This window comes from Chrysochloris asiatica, unplaced genomic scaffold, assembly GCF_000296735.1.
Source record: "Chrysochloris asiatica unplaced genomic scaffold, ChrAsi1.0 scaffold00377, whole genome shotgun sequence".
Classification (NCBI taxonomy): domain Eukaryota; kingdom Metazoa; phylum Chordata; class Mammalia; order Afrosoricida; family Chrysochloridae; genus Chrysochloris; species Chrysochloris asiatica.
Window position 1 is genome coordinate 1207488 of NW_006408895.1, and position 18339 is coordinate 1225826.

At 37.0% G+C, this 18339-nt stretch overlaps 1 protein-coding gene and 1 pseudogene across 1 annotated transcript in view; one reads left to right on the top strand and one right to left on the bottom strand.

Moving 5' to 3' along the window:
- Nucleotides 1–2558, top strand: part of DNAJB14 (DnaJ (Hsp40) homolog, subfamily B, member 14) — a 78743-nt gene extending 76185 nt beyond the window's left edge. Inside the window, exons 7-8 of the mRNA XM_006876375.1 lie at nt 945–1117; nt 1934–2558. Coding sequence (XP_006876437.1) covers nt 945–1117; nt 1934–2058 — 298 coding nt within the window. The 3' untranslated portion in view covers nt 2059–2558. The remainder of the gene's footprint in view (nt 1–944; nt 1118–1933) is intronic.
- Nucleotides 2559–12030: 9472 nt separating this feature from the next.
- LOC102820243 lies at nt 12031–18016 on the bottom strand (annotated as a pseudogene).
- Between the last annotated feature and the right edge of the window lie 323 nt (nt 18017–18339).

The following is an 18339-nucleotide window of genomic DNA, read 5'->3' on the forward strand; positions in this document are numbered from 1 at the left end:
CTCTTTTGCTTGTAAGGTATTGATTAAATCAAAGCATACATTATTTCTTTGCTGTATACATACAAAATTTATTTTATAAATGAGATCAAGATACAAAGTAAACTTAATCCTAGTATCTATGCTAGACAGCATTAGCTTAATACAATGAACATAAAAATTTTTTATCATATTACCAGTGATTTCAAAAAGTCAGAACTTCAGACTGGTTCAAACCAGTTCAGTATGGCTAACAAAGCAAAATTGGGACAAACAGGAACTTTTAACATTTGGATGATCTGGAATGCTAACTGGAGTCAGAAAAATTACAGGTTAAAGTCCTGGAATGGGAGACTCAGAAGAGGCATTGTTGTTAAGTGATGTTGAGTCGGTTCCGACCCATATCGACCCTATGTAGGGTTTCTGAGGAGCGCTGGTAAGCTTGAACCACCAACCTTGCAGTTCAGAGTGACTGTGCAGTCCAGCGCACTAACTCACAGCAACACAACAGGACTCCTAGAAGAGCCATGTTGTTGTTGTTGTTAAGTGCCTTCGAGTAAATTCTGACCCATAGCGACCCTGTGTAGGGTTTCCAAGGAGCCACTGGTGAGCTTGAACCGCTGACCTTGTAGTTCATACCAACTTTGCAGTGCAGTGCATTAACCCACAGTGCTTTACCAGGACTCATAGTGAGCCCTATTAGGAATGTGATGCATGACAAAGGGTTACTGCCAGGACTCTGGAGATCTGCAAACATTCAAAGCATCACAATGGGTTGCCATCTTTGAGTGAGGCACCACTGTTTTTGACTCAGCTTGTCAAAACATTTGGCAGCTATCTATTATACACACTGCCCTTATTTCCTAAGGAGATTAAGTTTCTAGCAAGGCTTCGATCCCTTTGTAGTAGTAGCACATCAAAACATCCAGTTTTAATTAAAAAGTAATGAACATGTATCTCTTTCACAGTGGATCAGGACAAACCATTAAAATGCAGACAGAAAATTTACGTGTTGTTTATTATGTCAACAAGGACTTTAAAAATGAATATAAAGGGATGTTATTACAAAAAATAGAAAAGAATGTTGAAGAAGATTATGTGACTAATATTCGAAATAATTGCTGGAAAGAACGACAACAAAGTAAGTTTATCAAATGTTTAACATTTTAAAAGTTATTCAGTGTCTTTGAATTACTTATAGATTTTTCTGCTCAGGAAATGATTTGAAATTCTCTGGCACTCAAGTCCTTACTTGGAAAAGTCATGTGCAAACCAATTTTACAGATGCCTCATTTGTAAATACAAGAAATGCAGCCATTTGTCAATTAAATAAAAAATTGCTAATAGAATTTTTAAATCCTATCCCCATTGATTAAGGATCTCCTTGGAAGCCTTATACAGGGTGGCTTTGAGTCAGCACAGCAGCAGTATTAAATGACATAGAGGCTGAGATAATGCTTCTGAGCAATGGTTTTAAAACTATTGAGAGAGGGGTGGAGGAAGAGAGTTCTGAGGTGAATTGACAGAATCCTATCCATATTTCTTTCCAGAGCAGCGCTGTGTTTGTTTTATACGTAGACTTCAGATTAAGATTTCATTTAAAGAGAGATTTTTCCATGAGAATGACTTTCAGGAACAATACTTGTATTTCTTTTTTTTTTTAAGTCAGCTAACAAATATCTTGATGGGCTTCAGTAAAGGAAGCATCATTATATATTGTAGGGCTTCAGTGAAACATCATTGTTCTTGTTATGTGACATCGAGTCGATTCCGACCCATAGTGACCCTGTATAGGGTTTCCAAGGAGCGGCTGGTGAGCTCGAATCACCAACCTTATGGTTCAAACAACTTTGCAGTCTGACGCATTAGCCCACAGCGCCACACTATTAGAGATTAACAATTGGATGATATGAATTATGTTTAATAAGTTAAAAAAATGTTCTTTTGTTGTATACAGAAACAGATATGCAATATGCAGCCAAAGTGTACCGTGATGATAAACTTCGAAGGAAGGCAGATGCATTGAGCATGGACAACTGTAAAGAATTGGAGCGACTGACTAGTATCTATAGAGGAGAATGAACTGGAATTTTTAGTTATTCCTTTTAGCAAATTCCTTCTTTTTTTCTGCAAGTAAATTTAGTTTCATCATGAGAATTGAAGACAAAGGTTTGATATTAAAAGCAAAACTGTATAGTTGCTACCTTAAATTTTGGACTGTTTATGACCTACTGATTCCTTTAAATAGTAGGAAGTTGAAAACTAAAATTAATATTTTAGTTATGCTTCTATAATTATTTTCACATTAAAAGCTTGTATGATTCCTAACTAAAAAATGTTTCAAGCAAGGATTATCACACTTTCAGCAATTTCCCATTTTAGTGATTCTCCATTTTTTCCTTGTCATGTAAATATTTATGGAATGTTCATTTTGTATACGTGCAGGTTATTGCATTTTTATTTAAATTCTTTAAGTGTTTAGCTCCATGAGACACTTCTGCTTAAACTGATGAAATATTATATGACAATTACATTTTCCTTGTCAGGTGTCGAATGTGTGGAGTTTAAACAATGTAACTCTTTAAAAAGAAAAGCAAAAACAAAAACTGTTTAACTTTATGTAAAATCTCTTACCATTACCAGCTTAGAGGTAATTGATATTTTCAAATATTGCCATTATATTACAAAATATATATTGAGATAGATAAACTGGTATAGAGTATCAGTTTGCTATTTAGTTTTATGAATTGCTAAGCCATGTGTAGAAATGAAATGCTATACTGATAGATTTTAAAGAAAATATAAGGAAATGGCTATACAGGTATTAAATTAAGAGGATCTTCAACAATAAATTGCAGGTATGTCTTTTGCAAGTCCAATAGTTAAAAGGCCCCAAAATGTTCATTTATGTCTTTAAAAGCTGCTAAAATTTTTGAAGAAGACCCACCTAAATTTTCCCCTTAAGAAAATGTGCTGTTTCTAAGTGATCATCTAAGCAAGATCTGAAAGTAAATGGATTCTTCTACAGATAAGTAGTATGAGCAATTGCCACTAAAATCAAGCTTTGTGCCTTTTAACCCTACTGTTAACTCTTAAACATATTAGTAGATTTTAGCGTACCTATTTGGTTTGACCAAAGCATGATCTATTTATCCACATGCAGCAGTGAACAAAAAATATCTAGTGAGCCAAAAAAAAAAAGACATTTTATAACAAGTCATTCTTATAAAATCCTAAGCTAAAATCTGTTTAGCATTGAGTAATTATTCCTTTAACGATATGCTCCTTTTAATTAGATCCATAATATAAATTAGAAAAATCAGCTGGAACTTGAAGTTTTTGGTGCCTGTATATTGGATGCAAAATTATTTGATTTCTAGTCTTAGTGTGTTTAACATTTAAAATATTTTAATTATTTTGCTTCATATTCAGTTAATGGAATAAGAACATGTGTGTATGTGTGTGAATGCTAGATAAAGTTGCAGTATTCTTTTGATTTAAAGACTATTTCGGAATGTAGTTAATTTATGGCGCTGTGGGTTAATGCGCCAGACTGCAAAGCTGTTTGAACTACAAGGTTGGTGGTTCAAGGTCACCAGCTGCTCTTGGAAACCCTATACAGGGTCGGAACCAACTCGACGGCACTTAACAACAACAACAATTGAATAAAACTGTTAAAATGACCATTTTCTCCTTGAGGAAAAAAAAAAAGTGTTCTCATGTACCCATTTTTCCAGGTGAAATCAGTAGAAATGCTTGATTGAATTAGATTAAACTAAACTAGAAAAACTGGACATCCCAACCAATTTTCTTCTAGAGATGTAACCTTTAGAAGAAATAGCAGTGCTTAAAAGAAAATTATAATTTGACATCTTGAGATTGTAGAATGAGGTTTTTTTAAAATTCTAATTTGAATGTACATATGCATCAGAATATTTATAAAAAAATTGCATCCATTTATTTTTCCAGTTTTAATGGGAAGTTTGCACTATCGTGGTTGATACTTAGTTGGACGGTACTTTTTTGTTTACTGATTATTTTCCCCTTAATCTTTGTTTTAAGGGGTTAAAGTTACCAAGTTAAGGGAAATTGTGTATCGTGAACATGGCTTTTAGACAGTATTATATTTCGGTTCCATTGCTGAATTCCATTTCATTTCTTAAAATGTTGAGAAAATGTATTTGGTAAATTAAATTTGTCAAACAACTATGGGAAATGATTAAAGTGCCCTGTAATTTAAGCCATATATAAAGTGTAGAAGTAAAGAGTGGGTCCTTTAATGTTACCTGCATCATGGTGTAAAGGCCCAGCCAAGTGTCTTAGACTTTTAAGTTACTTCTACAAAGTTAAGAAGCCTTTTGCTATCTTGAGATGTTTTAACTACATGACTTTGCACTTTCATTTAATTCTTTGTTCTGTTCATTTTCATTTACATAAATCCCCTCAGTTGTTTGAGCGTTGTTTTAGCTTCTCTAACAAAGGTTTTAGAAGTTTGGCAGCATTTATATTTGTTGTATGTTTTATACCCCTTTTACACACACACACACACACAAACACATACACATATACACATTACCATGTTTGTGAAGGTTTGGGGAACAGGGAAATAGCACCTTTTCTCATCCTTGATTCTTTAGTTCCCAAATAGACTGGTGCTAATCCCTTGTCATTTTTAGAATTTATTTTGATCAAGTATGAGAATCTAGGGCTCAGCAGTGAAAAGTTTCCAGTTACAATCTACCTGATAAATGAAAATAATTTTTATTTGGAGTTGTCTATATTTGAATACTTGAATAAGTATTTGTTTCGTAATCATTACATGCTTATTTATGAATTGTAGTGATCTGGTAAAGAAAAGTAACTTTTAGGTATAAATATGTCAGTGTACCATAATACTCTGTTTTTGTATAAGCTCAGGTGTTCACAGAAAGAGGAATTTGGAATGCCAGCCCTGTACTTTAATTGCACTTTCATGCTGACTTTTTCTTCCTACCAAATCTTCAGTTCTGCTAATAACTATTTTACATATTAGTCCATAATATTTTTAAATGCAGCTATTATTCTAAAAAAGGTGACATGTTAATGTTAATGTTACTTAGTAATATATTTCTACATAGTTTTATAAAACAAATAAATCTCCCACCTATACTAAGGCAGTGAAATAATTCTTGAGGTTGGGACCTGAAGACCAAATGAACCACTTTCAAGTTAAGCGAGGTAGTATATGGAAGGTCCTAAAGATGAGGCTTTCTACTCCCGTAAGGATTTACACCCTCGGAAACCCTGTACAGGGTCACTATGGGTCGGAACCGACTTGACGGCACTTAACAACAACAACAATGATTCAAAAAGGAGAATGTGTGCATTCATTTAGCTTCTATGTGGTTCTTTGAGTTAGACAACGAACTGCTAACCCCAAGGTGTATGGTTCAAACATACTAGCCACTCTTTGGGAGAAAGATGAGGCTGTCTTCTCCCATAAAGATTTACAGTCTCAAAAATCCTGTAGTAGGTCACTATCAGCCAGAATGACTTGATGGCAGGGAGTTTAGCTGTGTGAAGCATGGTTCAGTACTACCATGTTGTTACCCATTTTTATCCTGAGTGAGACAAACGGAAAGGGGATTTATAATTTTTTCTTCCTTCTCTAGACAGAAAAACTTCTGAAAATGAACAGTAAACTTAAATCTTAACTGTTCTTGAAATCTTTGAAAAACCCTGTATGTTGGCTAAATTGAGCTACTGCCTAGTTAAAATTCTCTACAAAAAGAAAAGAAAAGAATAGTCTTGCAGTCAAAGTCCATTGAGTCCACCCTGACTCATACCAACCCTATAGGACAGAGTCCAACTGTCCCATAAGCTTTGTAAGATTGTAATCCTCATGCAAGGAGACAGCTTTCTCCTGCAGAACCACTGGTGGACTTTAACTACCAACCTTTTGGCTAACTTTAACCATTGTGTCACCAACAACTTCTAAAATTTTTCGTCCTAATTTTTAATAAAAAAAAAAAAAAGGTGTATAGAACAAGGTTTTCAGTAATTCTTAAACATCTCTTTAATAATCTGATAGGTAACTCAGTCCTAGAATCAGGCTTCCTTTTGGTTTTATTGCTATTTAATAGATCTTTTCATGTAAATGAAAACATTTACCCTCAAAACATGAATTCAAAACATACTCCTTATATTAAGGATTATGCAATCTTATGTGTATTTTTTGGTTTTATAAATTCCCTGTGTGTTATTATTTCTTGTTAGTATGCAGTTCTTTTTCATCCAAATTTATTATCTGCTGGTGTTGGGGCCAATAGATTTGTGAATACTCTGTGAATGTGTCCATGTATAGATTTTTTTTTTTTCAGCTAATACCTCAAATGTGTAATTGTTTAATATATATCATACTATGTTTGCACAAAACAGGGCTTACCTTAGCAGTGGGTATTCTTATTTCTCACTTTGAAAATTAGTCCACAGAATTTCATTGGCATGAATTCTTTCTGTTGATCCTTTCCATAATTTAGGGTAGACATTCCTATTACAAGGCCCATACTTCAAAGATAATGTACCTTCCTGTATTTAGCCATCTGAAAATATGGAGGAGTCAAAAGTGTTTCTTTAAATTTCTTAGTTTAGTAAGTTTTTAAAAATGGCATTACTGGTTGCCAAGAGGTCTTCTAACAGTATAGCAAATGACACCTGACACAAATATAATCAAGTCTCATTCATTTCAGCACAAGAGTCAGGACATTCCATCTGATATCTTACTTTGTCATTTTAGAGGACCATCAAAACAGAGATTTTCAGTGGCATTGATGTGCTTTATCATCAGTTTCAAATGAATTATTTTTGAGTTGGATGACCCTGCCATTAGAAACTCTTATTTAGATGATATTTTGTAATTGATTTATATTAGGAAATGCTTCTTACCAATTTGTTTGTCTTTGATTTGTGGATGGCTATATGAAATGTATTTCCATTTAAAGTATAATTTATGTGTTTTTAAAATCTGCAGGTAATTTTCAAGGTCTGATGGAATTTTAATAGAAGCCTTGTATAAGCTTAAATGAAGTCAAACCAGTAAAGATCTTACTTTATGATGTATAGTGCATTCAAGATTATATAATTAGGGTTAAAAACTAAATGTCTGATTTGTAATATATTTAATGTTATATCAGACTTATATAAAAATAAAATTCTCTGTGTCAGAACTCTGTTAGAGAAAATGGCATTTGATTTTTAATGAATGTTCTGCTGAATGATTTATGATGAAGTGTCTTTCAGTCTCTGTAGTTTATCGTAGAATATGAATAAAAAAAATCTTTTCTCACTGTAAGAGTTACATTTTTATCATGTTTATACTCAATATTTCCTTATTTTATTCACTCAACCATTCAAAAAATCTATGAACACCTGTATATCCCATGCAATGAACCAAGTGCTGAGAATTTATCACTATACAAGACAAAAATTCTTAGGAAGCTTACATCTAGCAAGGAAAATAAATGTCAAATAAATAATAATAATTATAATGAGTTCATTAAAGAAAATTACAAGGTACACTGAGAGCATGAATCTGGAAGACCTAGACTTCTCTGGAAGAGTTAGCAAAGGTTTCTCTGAGAAAGTAAGCGTAAGCTTGAACCCAAAAGATAAGTAAGAGAGTGAGGTGAATGATAAATACTTCATGCTAAGTTGGTAAGGTCATGGAACATTTAAAGAACTGAAAACAAATTCACATGATGAGTTAGGATCCAGATCCTCTATGACCATTTCGACCAAGATGATGATGCTGCATTTTATCCTGTCAGTGGAAACTTGAGGTTTTAAACTAGGGAGTTACACAGTCAGATTTGGATTTTAAGAATCTGATTTTGGTTGCTTTTTGGAGAAGACTGGAGGGCAAAAGTGAACATAAGAAGATGATCATGGTTTGCACCGCATTAAGAATACAGATAAGTCGATGATGCTGAGAGATACTCAAATAGTAAAATCAAGGAAGCTCTTTGGTTGATTGCATTTGTGAATTAAGGGTGCAATTAAAAACAAGTCTAGAATTTTCCAAAATTTTGGCTATGAAAGGGAGTATGAAAAAGAATGGTGGCTAGAAGGCATGGTTATTAAAGAGGACTTTTTTGTTTGTTTTTTTCTGTTGTAATTATGATAAGTCAGAAAGTATTGCTATAAAGTCATAGAAACTTTTATTAAACAAAAATAATAAAATACAAAGCTATTGGTTTGGTTTTATATATATATATATATCCTCCACCTAGGTATATGCACTTCTGAATGTGGATTTCTGTCTTTCTAACTCTTCCCTAAAGAATTCTGCTGTACTCAATTTGTTGTTGTTGTTGTGAAGTGCTGTCGAGTCAGTTCCGACCCATAGCAACCCTGTATAGGGTTTTCGAGAAACAGCTGGTGAACTGCCGACCTTGCAGTTCAAATGGCTTTGCAGTCTGGCGCATTAACCCACAGCGCCACACCAGGACTCCTCTACTCAATCTACTCAATTTACACGACATTAAAACAGCAGTTTGGGCATCCTCAAGGAACTCAAATCATGTTCCTTTTCAATGTTCTCCGAATTTGGTTTGTGAATTGTTGTGATGGAAAAAAATTCCTCGGCACACTGTTTTGGCTTTCTTTTTTTTTTTTTCAACCAATGCAGTTTTCAGTTTTCTTAACTTTTTTTATATACCAAGTTCCCGTGATCGTCATATGTCCTTCAAGAAAATCTATTAAGACGATATGACCCCATTGGAATCACAAAAAAAAGTCACTATAACCGTCTAAAATGACTTCTCTACTTTAAATTTAACTGGTCCAGCAGCTTCTCTTGGAAGCCATTGTTTAGATTAGACTTTGCTTTCTCAATTGTATTGGTAAATCCAAGACTCATTCCTGATTATAATTCATTCTATAAAATTGTCATTATTCAATCTTGATTAAAGGACTGATGAAAAGATCAGCTCTTTGAGGTAGCTAATCTTCACATATTTTTTACACCCATCCAGCCAGAAGTTTGCTGAGGCCAAGAAGTTTACTTAAAATTGAAACTGCCAAACTGTGTGAAATCCCCAACTTCAGTAGCTACTGTATCTATGGTAATTCTATGGTCTTCCACCAGTTTCTGGACTTTAGCCACAGATTCTTCATTCATTGAAGTTGATGGTCTTCCCTCTTGGCTCATCTTTGAGATCTTCCTAACATTCCTTAAAATGCTTGATACATCTAAAAAGTGTTGCTTATGTAGGGCAGCATTCCTATAAACTCGATATAAGACTTCAATAATTTGGGAATATGTCCACTTGAGTTTTGTTAAAAATTTGTTAAGAACTCTGACCTAATTTTTTTCCATGCACACATAGTATCTTTTTTTCTTTTTGGAAGGCAGCCTAACGAGACTAGGACAAGTGTACTACTGAGAGGACTTGTCTGTAGCCATCCACTGATTGCAGAGACATATTTAAACACATTTCATTTGAAATAAACCTATGCATGCATGAACTGGACCTCTAGTAGCAATACATTTTGACTTAACTTCATAGTGATCACTTTTTATTCTGATAGGCAAGAGTATGTAGAAAGTGAAAATCTAGATAAAGACATACCATTACCTGATATGTCCAGAGGACACAGAATCCATCAGAAAGATGCTAGAATTGGCTTTCACTAGAGAAAGACACCCCATGCATGGTGGAGTGCATGGAGGATGATCCAGTTGCAAGATTTTCAGTGTTGGCAGCAAGATCTTTATAACTTCCATTTTCTTAATGAAATAGACAATTTATGTGATGCTGCGGGATAAGCACTCAACCACAAGACTTGCTTGAACTGCAAGGTTGGCAGTTCAAACTCACCAGCAACTCCTTGGAAACCTTATACAGGATCACTGTGGGTTGGAACCGACTTGACGGCACTTAACAACAACAACATAGGAAAAGCACTTGACTGCTAACTGCTAACAAAGTTCGTGGTTTAAATCCACCAGTCTATTCTTGGAAACCCTATACAGGGTTGCTATGAGTTGAAACCAACTGGATGGCACTTAACAACAACAGGAGAAAGGAATGAAAAACAAATGTATAGAAAAAAATGAAGATTTAAAGGAATTGCTTTCACTGAGTCAGCTGTCTAGATAAAAGTAGAATTTCATAAGGTCCCAGGTTGGGGACAGAACTTAACGATTTGTTTGTTCTTGGTGATGTTACGTGCTCTCGAGTAGATTCTGACTCAGCAACACTTTACAGGATTTCCTAGAAGCAGCTGGTGGGTTTGAAACACTGATCTTGTGGTTATCCTACAAGTCTGGTTCTTATCTTAGAAGGCTACTCCGGGAGTTCAGAGTTTTCTTAGTAGTATATTTTTTCTCCAACCTGACTCAGCATCCTAGGTGTAGACACAGAGAATACAACCTATTTAGTTCATCCAAATTTGGGTTCTGTCACACAAATATTCTAAAGGAAAGTGAGCCAAGGATTTGAGATGTTGGCAAGTATATGATTCCACTGTGATTGGAGCAAGTATAAGTAGGTGGGCGCTAATAGTGAAAGTGGTTAGATCAATGGACTTTTAAGTTGGAAGAACCACTGTGAAAGCTGTACAAGAAAGCTGTAAAGTTAGCTTGATTGTATTAGTGATTTCTGAGATTACAGTTTAAATCCAGGGTGTGATGATAGTGGGTGGTACTACAGAAGAGAAAGATATTGCCTATGACCTTAATGTATTCTAAATGGGCTAAATCCCAAAATACGGTCAGAATCAATGTTATTGTTAGATACTGTGATGCTTAAGATTTGAGTGTGAACTTGGCTAGCCCAGGATTTTCAGTGGTTTGGCAGCTATGTAAGGATGTAGTCATTTTTATGATGAGAACTGTTACAATGCAATCACTTTCATGATGAAATCTGCTATGAGCAGCCAGTCATTTGAAAGGGAGTTTCCATGGGAGTGTGGCATACATCTAATCTATATGGACATTCTGGCAAAGCTCTCAGGATGTTTTCTTGATCTGAATCCTGCATTTGGCTCATCTGACCTCCATTTCTTCCGAGTTGAGCTGCCAGTCTGGGGATCTGTTAGCCTCCGCAGCCTGTGAGCCAGCAGCCTGCCATCTAACCTGATGATCTTGTGCTCATCAGTTCCTGCAGTTATGTGAGTCAGGAGAAGCCTTCAGCCATACATCTGACTCATGTAAGGCTGGACTTGGGGCTTGCCAGCCTCTACAACTACATGAGCTGTTTCCTTGAGATAACTATACATACACACACACACACACACACACAGAGTTAATTCTAGGCTTTTCCTGACTCCCATAGCTGCAGGAGTTGATGAGCCCAAGATCAGCAGGTTAGATGCCAAGCTGCTGGCTCACGGGATATATATTTTTATAATGCAAGTTATTTAAGTTGTTTTAAGTTCTATGTTGTTGTTGCTGTTAAGTACTGTGAAGTCGGTTCTAACTCATAGCGACCCTGTACAAAGTTTCCAAGGCTGTAAATATTTATGGAAGCAGAAAAACTCTTTCTCCCGTGTAACCGCTGGTAGTTTCGAACTGTCGACCTTGAGGTTAGCAGCCCAATTCATAACCACTATGCTACCAGAGCTCCTAGAGAAGCAAAAATAGTACATATAAGTTTCACTGGTTTTTCTTCTTTAGAGAACCCAACCTAAGACATGTGGTACCAAAAGTTGTTCTAGAGAAACAAAATTATAAGGGAGAGTTTTTAAAACTAGTTCTCAAGTCTGATTCATTTTGAAGAGGCTGATGACTCAGCCTCCATTAGTGATGAGGATGCTGCTAAATTATGGTGTGAGAGGCAAGATAGCAAGATATCACTCCCAGTGGAACAAGTCTTGGCATGAAGAGGCTCTGTAAATCATGTTCCATACTTTTCTGAATTTTTCTCAGTATGAGAAGTATATGGAAACTGGTTGGTTGATCCTACTTGTAGTAAACAAAGTGGTAAAAGGGCTTCAGAGTCACAGCTCAAGCTCTGCATATAAAACAAAACAAAACCTTAAAGTTGCCACATGGACCTTGAAAGAAAGCCTTTTTTATCTTTTTCCGTAGCCATAAAATAGCATGTTTAATGATTTAGAAAGAGAGAAATTGAATTGAAGGAAGACAGGAACTTTGTCATAAGAACCAAAACCACAGGGCTTCATATCATCTGGTACCTGCTCAATATTGTACCTATGGTTAGAAGTGGAAACGTACATGAGAGGAACTCCAAGGATCTTATGGATTCTTCTCTTAAAATCCTGGTCAACTGTGGCCCCAATGCAATACTTGTGATGAGTTACTCTGTACTGAGCAATCACCTGCATAGGTTCCTATGTGTGTGCATGGTTATCATTCAAATGTTGGGTCCTTGGTTATCCTCAGAGCCACTCCAATTTCTCAATTTCAGCCATTATAGTCACTTATAAAAGGAATACAACTGGCATACAGACAATATATTATTGACTGCACTAGGTCCAGTCGGGCTTTAATGGAGAAGTTGGTATCAATCAGAATGTGGTTTAGTGTAGGCCCAGCTGTGTGTTATGTTGAAAGAACAAGCAGGAAGAGTGTTGGCGGGCTTCTGCTTCTCTTTCTGTGAGTGCTCTGGGATCTGTCTTTTCTTTCTTACTTAGGTTTTAATCTATCCCTTTTTTTAAGCTTCTGATCTCTGAGACAAAGTATTCGCTTCATGATCTCATACTTCCTTATTTTGTTTCCCCATGTTTATGTCACATACAAGAAAGCTTTTTTCTTGTTTTAACAGTGCCAATATTGCTAAATACCAAATCCAGAATGGTAAGAATTATAACACTAATTGAATTTCCAACCTCTAATAGTATCTGTGAAGTCCTGGTGTGGTGCTGTGGGGTTAATGCTCTGGACTGCAAGGCCAGCTGTTCAAGCTCACCAGACTCTTCTCAGAAACAGGGTCACTATGAACAGGAACTGACTCAACAGCACTTAACAACAATACTATCTGTGGCGTTCTGGTGTAGCAATAAGAAGCTCTGATAGCATAGTGGTTACAAATCCGGCTGCTAATCTCATGGTCAGAAGTTTGAAACTACCAGCGGCTCCGCAGGAGAAAGATGAGGCTTTTTGCTCCCATAAAGATTTATAGCCTCGGAAACCCTGTACATGGTCACTGTGAGTCAGAACCAACTCCACAACACATAACAAAAACAACTATAGGATAAAGCACCGGACCACAAGATAAGTTTGAACTACAGGGCCAGTGGTTCAAACCTACCAGCTGCTCCTCGAAAACCTGTGCCGTCAAGTCTGTTTGAACTCAGAATGACCCTGTTTAGGGTTTCCAAGGAGCATCTGGTGGGTTTGAACTGCCAACCATTTGGTTTGCAGTCCAGTACTGATCCTACAGCTCCACAGGGTCACTATGAGTCAGAACCCACTTGATAGCACTAACAACAAGAACAGTGTCTGAAGTTAAAATAAGGCAATTGATTGGGAAGAAACAGGATCCTGAACCATGGGATGGGGACATATTGACAGATAATCAGGAAGCTGGGAAACCTGGGCCCCTTAAATTCTGTTAAGTCACTACTATCAATAGAAACAGCCCTCTTACCATATGCGATAAGATTACTAGCTGTGCCTAAAGAGTCATTGTCTGGGATATCACCTGGGGCACCTGAGGTGACTTGGGTTATCTAGAAAATGCCTTACAAGACATTGCTGAATGTTGCCAGAAAATATCCTTAACATCTGTTATTGCTTTTAGACCTATAACTAGACTTAAGTCTTTTTAGTTGCTGTTAAGTGCCTTCAAGTTGATTCTGACTCTGTATCGTGTTTCCAAGGAGAACCACTGAACTTGGAGTTCAAATGACTTTGCAGTCTGACGCATTAGCCCACAGCACCACACCAGGACTTTTAGGGAATCCCAAAAGATGAAATATATATTGTGACTCAGGAAGAAGTACATTACATTCCAAATTTCTAATCCATGTTCTGTTCGAACATCTGCCTCTTGGTCCAGGTACAGATTTCTCATGAGTACAATTAAGTGTTCCAGAATACTCATACTTCGCAATGTTGCCCATAACTTGTCATGATCCACACAATCGAAAGCCTTTGCGTAGTCATTAAAGCATAGGTAAACATCTTTCTGATATTCTCTGCTTTCAGCCAAGACCCATTGGACGACATCAGCAATGATATCCCTTGTTCCACATCCTCTTTGGAATCCCACTTGAACCTCTGGAAGTTCTCTGTCAATGTATGCTTGCAGCCATTTTGGTATTACCTTTAGTACAACTTTACTCACATGGGATAGCAAAGATATAGTCCAATGATTTCTGCATTCCGTTGTGTCACCTCTCTTTGGAATGGGCACAAATACAGATCTCTTTCAATCAGTTGGCCAGATAGTTGTCTTCCAAATTTCTTGGCAGAGATGAGTTAGTGCCTCCTATGCTGCCTGATGTTGTTGAAAGATTTCAATTTTTATTCCATCAATTTCTGGTTCTTTGCCAATGCCTTCAATGAACCTTGGACTTCTTCCTTCAGCATCACTGGCTCTTGGTCATATGCTTCCTCTTGAAACGGCTGAACATCAACCATTTCCTTTTGATACAGTGACTCTGTATTCCTTTCATCTTCTTTTGATGCTTTTTGCATCATTCAATAATTTGCCCAGAGAATCCTTCAATAATGAAAGTTGAGACTTGAATTTTTTCTTCAGTTCCTCCAGCTTGAGAAATGCTGAGTGTGTTCTTCCCTTTTGGTTTTCTGACTCCGGATCTTTGCACATTTCATTGTAATATTTGATTTTGTCTTCTCTAGCTGACTTTTGAAATGTTCTGTTCAGCTCTTGTACCTTCTCATTTCTTCCATTTGGCTTAGTATCTCTACAATGGAGAGCAAGTTTCAGTGTCTCTTCTGATATCCATTTGGATATTTTCTTTTTTTCTTGTCTTCTCAATAACTTTTTGCTTTCTTCCTGTATGATGTTCTTGATGTCATCCCACAGCTCTTCTGGTCTTCGGTCTTTAGTGTTTAATGTATCAAATCTGTTCTTCAGATGATCTCTAAATTCAGGTGGGATATATTCAAGGTCATATTTTGGCTCTTGTTGGTCTTGTTTTCATTGTCTTCAGCTTCAGTTTGAATTTGCATATGAGCAATTGATGGTCTGTTTCCACAATCTGCCCCTGATCTTGATTTGGCTTATGATTTTAGAGCCTTTCCACCTTCTCTTTCCACAGATGTAGTCAATTTGATTTCTGTGTGTTCCATCTGGCGAGGTTTTTTGTATGATCATCTCTTATGCTGTCTAAAGATGGTATTTGAAATGAACAAATCATTGGTTTTGCAGATTTCTATCATGTGATCTTCAGCATCATTTCTATCACCAAGGCCATCTTTTCCAACTACGGATCCTTCCTCTTTGTTTCCAACCTTTGCATTCCAATCACGGGTAATGATCAATACATATCGATTGCATGTTTCATCAATTTCAGATTGAAGAAGAATTCTTCTATTTCATCCTCACTGGCTTTAGTGGTTGGTGTGTAAATTTGAATAATAGTGGTATCATCCTATCACAGATAGCATTGTACCTCATGACTGATCTGGATATATTCTTTTTGACACTGAATGCAACACCATTCTTCAGATTGTCATTCCCGGCATAGTAAACCATGTGGCTATCAGATTCAGAATGGCCAATACCAATCCATTTGAGCTCACTAATGTCTATTATGTGTTTAATTTCATTTTTGACAATTTCCTATTTTCTAGATTTATACTTTGTACATTCCATGTTCCGATTATTAACAGGTGTTTCCAGCTGTTTCTCTTTATTTTGAGTTGTGCCCCATCACAAATGAAGGTCCCACGGGTTTTACTCCCACAGGCTTTAATCCATTCACATCATCACGGTTAACTCTACTTTGAGAAGTCAGATCTGCCCCAGTCGCATTTTGAGTGAACCTGAGAGGCTCATTTTCTGGCACTATATCTGACAGTGTTTCTCTGCTATTCATAAAGTTTTCAGTGACTAAATATTTGGAAGTAGTTCGTCTCTCCTTCTTCCTAGTGTGTCTTTGTCTGGAAGCTCATCTGAAACCTGTTCACGATGGGTGACCCTGCTGGTATTTAAAATACCCATGACATAGCTTCCAGAATCACAGCAACTCACAAGCCATCACAGTATGACAAACTGACAGACAAGTGGTGGGGATTGAGCAGTGGCCTACTATAAATCAAGCTGAAGTACCAGACAAAGTCATTTTACCAAATCTTACCTACAGACCCACACATGGGGTGCCCACAGGACACACTTTACCACACAGTGAGCAACAAATTTGTGAAAGGAACCCAGCATCTTTGAAGGCTGCAGTGATTGTTATTTTAAGTCAGATTTGACAGTGTAACTGCCCTAATTAATACACCTAAATACAATGCGACTGATTGGAGCCCATGGTGGTAGTGGCCAAGTGGCAGTACTTAATCAACAAAGACAAGGTTGGTGTGCTTTACTGTAAAAGACAGCAGTCAAAACAGTAATCTGAAGAGTCTGACTCATAAGGATATATGGCATTGGCTACTTAGGCAGAGTGACCCTAGAAATAGACTGGGAATCTAAATACTTGATTTGTACAAGCAGGACTAGCCCTAGTGACGCTGTAGGATAAGCACTGGTCTGCTAACTACAGGGTCAATAGTTCAAATCAACCAGGTTCTCTGCAAGATAAATATAAGATTTTCTGTTCTCATAAAGATTTATAGCGTTGGAGACCCTATACAGGGTAACTGTGAGTCCAAACTGACTCTATGGCACTGAGTTCTATTTGGTTTGGGTTTTGTAAGCAGAAGTATTCCAGGTCAAGTGAATGGCAGTCTAACTTGAATCATCAGAATAGTGAGTCATGGTCCCTTTATCAATTTCCAGGCTTGAGCTTACAGACCCCTGAAAGAAGAACCCGACGACACTGCCAGAAATACATACTGTTAATCTTTCTCTCAGCCTTTCCCAAAAGGATCTAGCCTGTTACAAGAGTAACAGTTCATTGTTAGATGCTATCCGTTGTTTCCAACTCTAGTGGCCCTTTGTACAACAGAATGCAATACTGCCTGGTCCCGTGCCTTGTATGAGCCCATTGTTGGTGCCACTGTGTCAATCCATCTCAAAGGCCTTCGTTTCTGCTTACTTTACTAAGTTCGATGTCCTTTTCCAGACAGAACTGGCCCTTCCTGATAACATGTTCAAAGTATGAGGGACAAGTTTCACCACTGTCACTTCCAAGGAACAATCAATCCTGCCATACTTCTTCCAAAACAGATTTGTGCCTTTTGGCAGTCCATGGTATATTCAACACTCTTCGCCAACACCATAATTCAAATGCATCAATTATTATTGATTATCCAGCTTTCACATGCATATGAGGTAACTGAAAATGCCATGACTTAGGTCAGGCAAAACTTGGTCCTCATTCCTAAGGAAAAAAGGCACGGCATGAGGAAGGGCAGAAAGCTTCCAAACTGGTAGAATCATGGTACAAATACAGACACAATTCAGGAGAAACAGTTTTATTAGAAATAAAAGTGTTTTGTTTTGTTTTGTTTTGTGTTTTTAAATAATGTTTGAGTTAGAGCTAACCATAAGATATAAGGATGCATGTAGAAATATCCAACATGCAACAAGAAGCTGAGAATGAACCTAGAACTCAGAGGAAAGATGCAGATTTAGGACTCCTCAACACAGTGGGGAAACAGCAGGGAAATCCTAGATATGCTTGGGAAACTCATCATCTGAAGAGTTAGGGGACTTGAGAGGATGGGGCCCTGCAATGAATAATATAGAGTCCCAACAGCTAAGAAACCAAAGGGTATAAATAAGGAAGAGGTTAAGTAGAAATCAATAAGAAATAAGTATGGTAAAGGGGTAAATTCTCTCCAGTCACTCCTGGTGTGATGCTGTAGGATCAGCTTGGAGTTCAAACCCACCAGCTGCTCTTCAGGGTCGCTGAGTGAGAACTGACTCAAGGGCACTTACCAACAACCACCACCCATGGTAGGTTTTTGTTAAATATGCTAGGCGATGCTTCAAAGACTAGGCCATTTATTAAGAACCAAAGGTAGGCTATGCTACCGGAATTTTAAATAACCGGCAGGGTCACCCATGGTGGACAGGTTTCAGATGAGCTTCCAGACAAAGAGAGACTAGGAAGAAAGAATGACAAACTACTTCCGAATCGCTAGTCACTGAAAACTCTATGAATAGTGTCATAAGTACGTATCTAAAAAGCAGAGTCTTGGACTACTCATGTGGCTCTGAGAGTGCTCCGGAAAGTCCTCGATTCAACCTAGATAAGACTGAGCAAAGAGCATGTCGG